Raw genomic sequence first — 9,413 nt, 5'->3', positions numbered from 1 at the left:
TCTGAATTTGTTCGTTTTCGTGTTGTAAAGAATTCAGAAGTTCCTGGATTGACGAATTTTGAAAAACGCATCTATTTAATATTGTTGGACAAGCTTTTAAAATAATTTAATATGTTTGCATACACTTTTAAAATGATCAATATTATGAAAAATATTTTAACTTGGTAATATTGTTTGATATACTGATATATATTTTATATATGATAAACTTTTGCGTATTTTGATATTTTGAAAAAAAAAATTTAAATAATTTTAAAGGTTTATCCAAAATATGAAATCATTTGAAAATGTATCCAACAATATTAAACTTTGGCCAAACTTTGACTTGGAACAAAACAAATTGCAGATATCTAATATATATATTTAAGTCAGCTAGTAGCATTTATATCCAGGATTCCAATGACTAGCTGTCATTAACAGGTGGAGGACTAGATGTTGCCTGCCATAGTTCCACTTACAGTCTTTCTTTTAGCATAAAGAAATATGCACTCATTTCACTATGTGTGTTTCTAAGGAACTGAAAACAGAACGTTTCTGGGGACCAAAGATAAGTTGTATCATTGGAAATCCCTGGTTATTTTTATTATCATCATGTGTTATCTCTGCAAGCTGGGCCTATACTTGTTTGTTCCTGGCCTGTAATTATTTCTATTACAACCTTGTAAAACTGTCACTGTCAGGGTTGATGTTGTATAACACAGCCAATACGTGTATACATGTGTACTCAACATCACAGGAAAGTTGTCCTAAGAAATCATTTATCAGTTGAACAGATGTGTACACATTGTCCTGTTCAGACTTCGCATCATAACGCTCGTGCTATCTAGAATAATTGCTGTGTGACCACACCTAGTCCATTAGTAATTGTACAGACTAAAATACAAGATCATTACTCTGGGATCTGGGGATTAACAGGCAGGAAGAGGATCAGACTGCATCACTAAGCCTTCAGCAAGCAGAGAATCACAGCCACAGGGTGAGAGAGGCAGGACTGGGTAAACACAAAGTTTCATGAAAACCACATCTTAAGGTAAGAGTTGCTGGAGTCAAAATTATACATAATATATATATACATATATATTCCATAATGTAAATGTTATGCATGGATTATTATCAGTTACGGCAAAGACAAAACTTTGCTACTGGCTGGAGTTTAGTGGAAATTATATCAATGTAGAACAGATGCTATTATTATGTAGCTGTCATATTTATTTCTTTAGTAATTTGGCCTTATTAAACACTTCATCCCAGAACAGGACCTGCTTTAACTTGGTTATTTTACCTTATACTGTGATAATACTGTGATAATAATGGCATAATGTGCTTTAAAAGGAAAGATAATATGTTTATAAAGATATGGTCAACCGATGCTGCATTTCTAATAAACTTGTGATGTCTTTCTTTCTCTTTTCTCGTTCTTTCTTTTTTCGTTCTTTCGTTTTCTTTTTTAATTTATTTTTCTCTCTTTCTTTCTCTTTCTTCTTTTTCTCTCTCTCTCGTTCTCTCTTTCTTTCGATCTTTCTATCTTTTTCTTTCTCTCATTCTCATTCTCTCTTTCTTTCTCTTTCTTCTTTTTCTCTCTCTCGTTCTCTCTTTCTTTCGATCTTTCTATCTTTTTATTTCTCTCATTCTCATTCTCTCTTTCTTTCTTTCGATCTTTCTTTCTTTTTCTTTATCTCTCTCATTCTCTCTTTCTTTCTTTTTCTTTCTCTCGTTCTCTCTTTTTTTTCTTCTAATGCAGCAGTACGCAGTTCTGTAAGTACGACTCATATCAAATAAATACAGTAAGGGTTTCAAAGAATAATTAACGTCTTTTAATTTTACAAGAATAAATATAAAAATATATCCTTTTTATTAATCATTGGAAAAAAACAGTATGTTTGATTTCCATTTATGTAACTGTGTACATTTCCTGTGGAAAGTACTTGTTAAACTATAATTATATTTGACTAGTGCAGGACATCTTTGATCCCATAAACCTTGGTTTGCAAGTACATTACAAGCAATTATGACATTAAATATTTAAGCCTGTATCGTTGTTTGAATTGATTAATGTTTGATGCATGCTGATGCCATTGAACAATGAACGCCATAAAGGGAATTGATTGAAAGGCCACTTTTAGAATATTTTCCTATAATAAAAGATGTGAGAAAAATTGAAAATGAAGGGAAACCTCTTGAACCAAATAAAACTAAGAAATTATGGTAATCTCCTAAATATTACTCTAAAACTGGTGTATAGGGACACCATACAAAACCCTCTATATAAACATTAAAACAAAGTATGTCAGATAACAAACGATGTCAAACCAGGAACTAGTAGACAGTGGTGCTATGCGATAAAAACGTGTGTGTGTGTGTGTGTGTATATATATATATATATATATCCGCATGTAACAGTATGTAAACTTAGACTTATTTAGATTGTACATTTTATTTATTGATTTATTTTTCATCTTTCAAAATTATATTTTAAGTTTTTATCTCTTAGTACCGCTATAATTTAAGATGTTGTTCGGAAACTAAATGTACCTCTTTTTTTCACATATCATATAGATGCTATACTAGCTTTTTTGTTTGCAAAACATACATTGCATCATAACTATGTTAATATTTTAAATCTGATTTTTAGATATGGTAATGGCATACAATTACACTGAACTATAGAATGGTAAAATGCAAGAGTATATTATTTAATAGTAGTAATTACATAATTTCATGCTGAAATTTACATTAGATAATACTATATATTATTTAATTGTGTAGCCTACATTGTTTTTAATGCTCACATTTTTTTTTTACACATTTTTACAGTTTGGTGAAATTCATACTGCACCAATTTACTTTCATCTCATTGTTTTCAATATTAGTACAGGCTTTATGATAAAAGCACATGCTTCATGATTTAACCAACAGGGTTATTTACTAAGGTGAGAATTCAAAGTGAATTTAAAATTTATGGCCAGAATAGCCATAAACAAATTTTTCCAGTTTGGTTGTTTTCACCTTAAATTTGAAATTCTCTTTGAATTCACCTTAAATTCTCATTTCAATGAATAACCTTGTAAGAGAATATAGAAACATAGAATGAGACGGCAGATAAGAACCATTTGGCCCATCTAGTCTGCCCAATATTGCCTTATAGTCAGGAGATAAATTGATTTCAAAAACAGGCAATCCAACAAGTAAACCCCTATTAGATATGTCCATTATTAGCAGTATTTTGTACATAATTGGAAAGTGGTACAGGTACATCCAAATGATCTGTATTTACCTCAATGTGGTTATTATGTATTATATCAACCCGTTAAATATTGATGGCATGAATTTGCCAGTATCCTGGGTAATATTACAATGCATTACCAGTTTGCTATCCATAGCCTAATAAATGTGTTTAATGGAGCTCAATTAATTTTATGGTATGCTTGCTGCAGTGTCCTGGCTCTCAGTGGATTCTCTCTGCTTTGTCTGTACAGGGAGTCTCCAGGCCCAGGTGCAGGGCCAGCTGCAGATGGTTATGGCTGCCAGGCATTCGTTCGCTGTCCATTTCCTCCTGGTCCTGAGAGAGATGCTGGCCTTCGTGCTGTTCAGTTACACGGTGCTCATCGGGGCTCTCTTGGTGGCTGGATGGACTACTTACCTTCTTGTCCTCAAATGATAATTTTTCAAGATACTGTATGGATCCCCAAAAGGATGTAGGCATGCTGTCTCTTTAAGAGTGTATCCCTCTCCTATCTCCTGTATGTTTCTCTCTAATAAATTAATGGCAGCGTGCTGCAATGATTGCTGAGTATTATATAGTATGTTAATATAGCCCAATTGTCTGGTATTATATAAGATTATATATTTATATTTATAAACTGTATCATTTTATGTTGGAAATAATGGACCAGTACTGCCTTTCACACAATAATGTTGCTGCTGTTGATACAAATAAGTCAATCGCACATTGTTATATTTATATTTTATAGAGTTATGTCTGTGCTTGTTACTGGTATTCTAAAAGGTATAGGTAACGTTTCATGTAATGCAAGCAATATATAGGAATTAGCCACATACATCTTCCATTTATCACTAGAGGGGGCACAGCATGGGCAAGGCAGAGGGCCTAAAAGGAAAACACATTGTATTTATATCATTTTACAGGAAATAATGAAGAGTGGATCACAAGAATGAAGATTAAAATCCAAATATTTTATTTTGCTATTACATTTTGCTAGTAGTGAGTTTTCCTTTATCGACTATGTTATTGTAAGTCAGTTGGTTCTGTAAGACTTTGTCATGATACAATTTTTGTATGCCTACTGTGCAGGTAGCAGTGGAATGTTGTGTACAGGTTACCCAGGAATAAAAACCCTTGTATAATATTTAATGTTGTATTTTCAGACTGATTTATAAGTCAGGTTTGTAAATATTTATATGCCAAACCACAAACTGTTATATGTGAAAATGCTGTTGTTGTTTTTTGTGTTTTTTGTTTTTTTTATGTAGTTCTCTTTTATGTGAATGAAACAAGATATTTCATATTTATTTTCCTGGGTATATAATACAACTCTATTTCGTTATTATTATTATTTATTATTAGTAGTAGTAGTTCTTATATAACACAAATGGTTTCCCCAGACGTTACAATTATACAGTAGCGATATTTACCAATAGGTAATTGACACACAGTAATAATGTTGACAGACAAAAGAGGTGAAGAAGACCGTGCCTGAGTTTACAATTTATTGATGCGTTTATTGGGCTCAGCACCAGTGGTGTTAAGTATAAAACATGCATCAACAGCATTTCCATTTACTGGATGATGCCATCGCCTTATAATATCCTCAGTGCACTTATTGCATCTCCAGAGAAATGCCTGAACACATGAACACAGACCCCCTCTTTCAGTAGTGCCTGTGTGGGTCAAATTAATTTGCATGCTGTTCTTTGGGTGTGCACAACCCATAGCTAACATTAATCAGGTGTCTGGATGTACAAAAATCTCCCAATAGAAATTAAATGGGCACTACTCATCATTGAAGTGATAGATTAAGCTCCACGTGATCCTCCAAATATCAAAGAGCTTGACTATGAGCCAAAATTGTACTCTTGGTATCAACAGCATAAAAGAATGGGCTTCAGGGTTGAACTTGGTGGACTCTAGTGTTTTTCCAACCTAGACAACTATGTAACTAAAGGAAATAAAGAGGCACATTTAGAAGTTAGCCCTAGTTGACTTCCTCTGCATGTATTCTGTTAAAATACTGGCATTAGAATGACAAAAATCCACAAAAAATGTAGTTATTGGGATATGTATTATATACCAAATTATTCCTAAATATGGTAATTTGGAAATAGATTTGTAGTTTTAAAGTTTGCCTTGCCAGATACATTAAAATATGGGTGGCAGTGGGAATGCTAAGCATTTTTTTTATATTAACTGTCAAACTGCTGCCTTCTTCCCTCATATCGTTTACAGCAACTTGGCAGCTTATATAAAATACAGACTAGTAGAACACGTTTTATTAAACCCCAATCTTTCAACAGCTTAACAGAATCTTTTTAAAGTATTGCTAGAGCCGTGCACTCCTGCAGCCAGAGAGATGACATTTTCCTATCAAGACACTTTAGGCAATATTCTAGATTCAATTCCTGAAAAAGTCTTGAAATGGTCAGGCCTCCTCGTACATGTCTGTGCATTGGGCATTTGAGGCCAATTCAGTCTATTATGTGTGCTAACAGAGTGCATGTAGATTGTTGTCCTGCTACTTCTGTAATGGCTTTATACTGTAATTCTTTATTTAATAGAAAAACAGAATGTAATAAACAAATTACTTTACAAGATTGTAGTGTATTTTATGGTTATTATATCTTCATTCTGACTATAGCAAATGTTTTTTTTTTAAATTTTTTTAAAATGTACCATCATCTTGGGCTATTTACAAAAATGTACAACTCTTTAGTGAAGAATGCATGGAAGATAAATGGAATATCTTGAAACATTAGCATGATGCATTTCTCAGTACATATAATTGAGTAATAAAAATACAAGAAACAAATAGAAACCAATGTGAAGTAGTAGGAATGAAGGTAATTAACTAAAAAATGAGAAAAGGGCATTTAAAGCACTTAAATGAACACTCTACTGCCCAAATGGGCAAAACATTAGAAATCCCTGTTTAGTAGATACATTCCCCCCTCAAAAAAATATGCATATCTTTTTATACATGTATTCATTTGGGGTATATCTTTTATGAACTGCAGCCTTTGCAAGCCATCCACTTTTTCCCTTTCAGTATCTTCATGGGGAAGTAGTCCTATCAGAGGCCCTCCTCCATGCACAAGTGCACTAGCAGCATACTGATGTAAGGTCTGTGGACACTGGTCTGATGGCCCACCTAATTTATGCGGGGGAGGCAGGTGCACTCAAGTAGAGCGCGTCTGACACTTCTGTTAGCTCAGGGTAGCTAATGGAAGCAGGAAGATTCCCCCTTGGCTGTCTGATTGACAGCCAGGGGGGTGTTACATTAATTATTCATAAACGTATCTCTTTTATAAACTGTCATTGTTATGGGATACTCCTCACCCACTTCAGCAAGCTAAACTGATAGCCAAAGAGAGCAAAACTATGCATGCAGGGGTGTATTTTTTTTGTAGCGTTAGTTTTTTAATGCAGGGTTGTTTTGGGTACAATATTGGTATTTGAATGTAGTAGTGCGTTTCTGTGCAGTGTTAATGTTTCCATGCAGTGGTGTGTTAATTAATATGCATACCCTGTATCTCTCAACTCATATCACATGTCTAGATAACACTCTACCTGAACATTGCCACTAGCGAAACAGACATGTAGGTGTAGTTTCCTTCCTGTCCTTCCTGTCTTACTCCACATATAGAGTGTGCATTTATAGTCTGAATTTATTCCTGATGTTATCTTGTCCTCAAAAAAAAAAGTGCCAATGTTTCATAAACATGCCAATGTTTTAATATCTCTATTTTTGAATAGCTTGCAACTACTGTTGTGGTAACGCAAGCTCGTCTGTTATAACGTGCACTACAAAAATAAAGAATTTAAAAAATATATATATATATATATATATATTGGAGAAACATTGATAATGTATTAAACAGTAATACAGCAGGATATACCTGAAGTTCTAAACACATTGACCCTTAGCGATAGCACAGTAAAGAGACGCATTAACGAAATGGCGGTTAAAAATAAAATGTTGAAAATAAACTTATAGGTATTCTTCAAAATTCTTCATTTTTCATACAGTTGGACGAGTCTGTCATTGCATATAATTATGCTCTACTGATGACATATGTACGGTACCTTGATGAAAACAATACATTGCAAGAAGAAATGCTATTCAGTGTCCATCTTATTACAGATACAAAAGGGTTATCAATATTTAATGCTGTATAATCATACTTTGCAAAAAATAATATATCTTGAACAATATTGTTGCATGTGCTACTGACGGAACACAATCAATGGTAGGTCGCTATCATGGATTTGTTGCCAAACATTTTGTGTATTCATTGTGTTGTGCACAGACAATATATTGTAGGAAAACATTTAAGGACATGTCTCCATTCATCATTAAGTATAACAATTAAAGCTGTAAATAAGATCAAATCTAATGCCAAAGATAATAGAATGTTTTGACAGCTGTGCCAGGAAAATAACGAGCAGTTTATAAGGTTACTTTTACATACAGAAGTTCGATATCTCTCAAAAGGTACATGCTTGTCTCGTTTTGTTGCATTATATAATAGTGTCATACAGTTTTTTGAAAGTAATAATGAGGCTGGTCTCTATGAACAGTTAAAAACAGTAAAGAATGATGCATTTTATTTGGCAGACATTTTCAAGAGATTTAATGAAATTAGTAAGCAGTTTGAAGGAGCCAATATAACTCTTATAAATTGCAAAAATATTGTGTCATTATTTATGGAAAAGCTTGATCTTCTCCGTCATAATATTTTCAAGAGAGAATTTCATCAGTTTCCTGAATTGTCATCAGGGCCGGACTGGCCCACCGGGATACCGGGAAATTTCCCGGTGGGCCGCGGCACATGGGGCTGGGCTGACAGCCCCATTCATTACTGGCCAGGCTCCTGTAATCCCGGCCGCACAGAGCCCCATGGGAGCAGCTCGCACATGGCCGTCCGGGATTGAAAAAAAAAAAAGAGGAAAAAATATATATATATTGCAGCGGGGGCGGAGCTTACCGGCAGGCGGGGGCGGAGCTAAGCAGCAGGCGGGGCGAAGCTGAGCGGCAGGCGGGGCCCTGGTAATTTCAGCATGGGAAGCAGGAAGGAGTCCTTGCTTCCCGCACAAGCAGTCTCCAGGAGCTCCAAGCAGGAGGTAAGAAGCAGGTCAGTGTGTCTGTGTGTGTGTGACCTCTGTGTATGTGTGACTGTCTGTGTGTGTGTTTGACTGCCTGTGAGTGTGTGACTGTCTGTGTATGTGTGACTGTGTGTGTGTTTGACTGCCTGTGAGTGTGTGACTGTCTGTGTATGTGTGACTGTCTGTGTATGTGTGACTGTCTGTGTGTGTGTGACTGTCTGTGTATGTGTGACTGTCTGTGTGTGTGTTTGACTGCCTGTGAGTGTGTGACTGCCTGTGTATGTGTGACTGCCTGTGTATGTGTGACTGTCTGTGTGTGTGTTTGACTGCCTGTGAGTGTGTGACTGTCTGTGTGTGTGTGACTGTCTGTGTGTGTGTGTGTGTGACTGTCTGTGTGTGTGTTTGACTGCCTGTGAGTGTGTGACTGCCTGTGTATGTGTGACTGTCTGTGTATGTGTGACTGTCTGTGAGTGTGTGACTGTCTGTGTATGTGTGACTGTCTGTGTATGTGTGACTGTCTGTGTGTGTTTGACTGTCTGTGTGTGTTTGACTGCCTCTGAGTGTGTGTGACTGCCTCTGTGTGTGACTGTCTGTGTGTGTGACTGTGTGTGTGACTGTCTGCCTGTGTGACTGTCTGCCTGTGTGTGTGACTGTCTGTGTGTGTGACTGTCTGCCTGTGAGTGTGACTGTCTGTGTGTGCGACTGTCTGCCTGTGAGTGTGACTGTCTGTGTGTATGTGACTGTCTGCCTGTGTGTGTGTGACTGACTGCCTGTGTGTGTGTGTGTGTGTGTGTGACTGTCTGCCTGTGAGTGTGTGACTGTCTGCCTATGTGTGTGTGTGTGTGTGTGTGACTGTCTGCCTGTGTGTGACTGTCTGCCTGTGTGTGTGGCTGTCTGTTTGTGTGCGGCTTTCTGTGTGTGTGTGGCTGACTGCCTGCCTCTGTGTATGTAGATGCCTGCATTTGTGTGTGTGGATGTCTGTCTCTGTGTGTGTGCATCTGCTAGTGAGTGAGCTTCTGTGTGTGTGTGCATCTGCTAGTGAGGGAGCTTCTGTGTGTGTGTGCCTGCTAGTGAG

At 36.2% G+C, this 9,413-nt stretch overlaps 1 protein-coding gene across 2 annotated transcripts; it reads left to right on the top strand.

The window, feature by feature from the left end:
• The first annotated feature begins 853 nt into the window (after positions 1-853).
• On the top strand, positions 854-4,367 carry LOC134612601 (uncharacterized). Of its 2 annotated transcripts, XM_063456996.1 has the most exons (3): positions 854-1,030; positions 1,742-1,755; positions 3,477-4,367. In XM_063456996.1, exon 3 carries the CDS (start codon positions 3,512-3,514, stop codon positions 3,656-3,658), a length of 147 nt encoding a protein of 48 aa, XP_063313066.1. In that variant the 5' UTR covers positions 854-1,030; positions 1,742-1,755; positions 3,477-3,511; the 3' UTR covers positions 3,659-4,367. The 2 variants fall into 2 exon arrangements, with proteins under 2 accessions (XP_063313066.1, XP_063313065.1); XM_063456995.1 differs by lacking the exon at positions 1,742-1,755 and having other exon boundaries at positions 855-1,030.
• Positions 4,368-9,413: the final 5,046 nt, after the last annotated feature.

This window comes from Pelobates fuscus, chromosome 5 (assembly GCF_036172605.1).
Source record: "Pelobates fuscus isolate aPelFus1 chromosome 5, aPelFus1.pri, whole genome shotgun sequence".
Taxonomy (NCBI): domain Eukaryota; kingdom Metazoa; phylum Chordata; class Amphibia; order Anura; family Pelobatidae; genus Pelobates; species Pelobates fuscus.
Note: the sequence above shows the minus strand (reverse complement) of the source record. Positions and strands in the feature narration are given on the sequence as shown.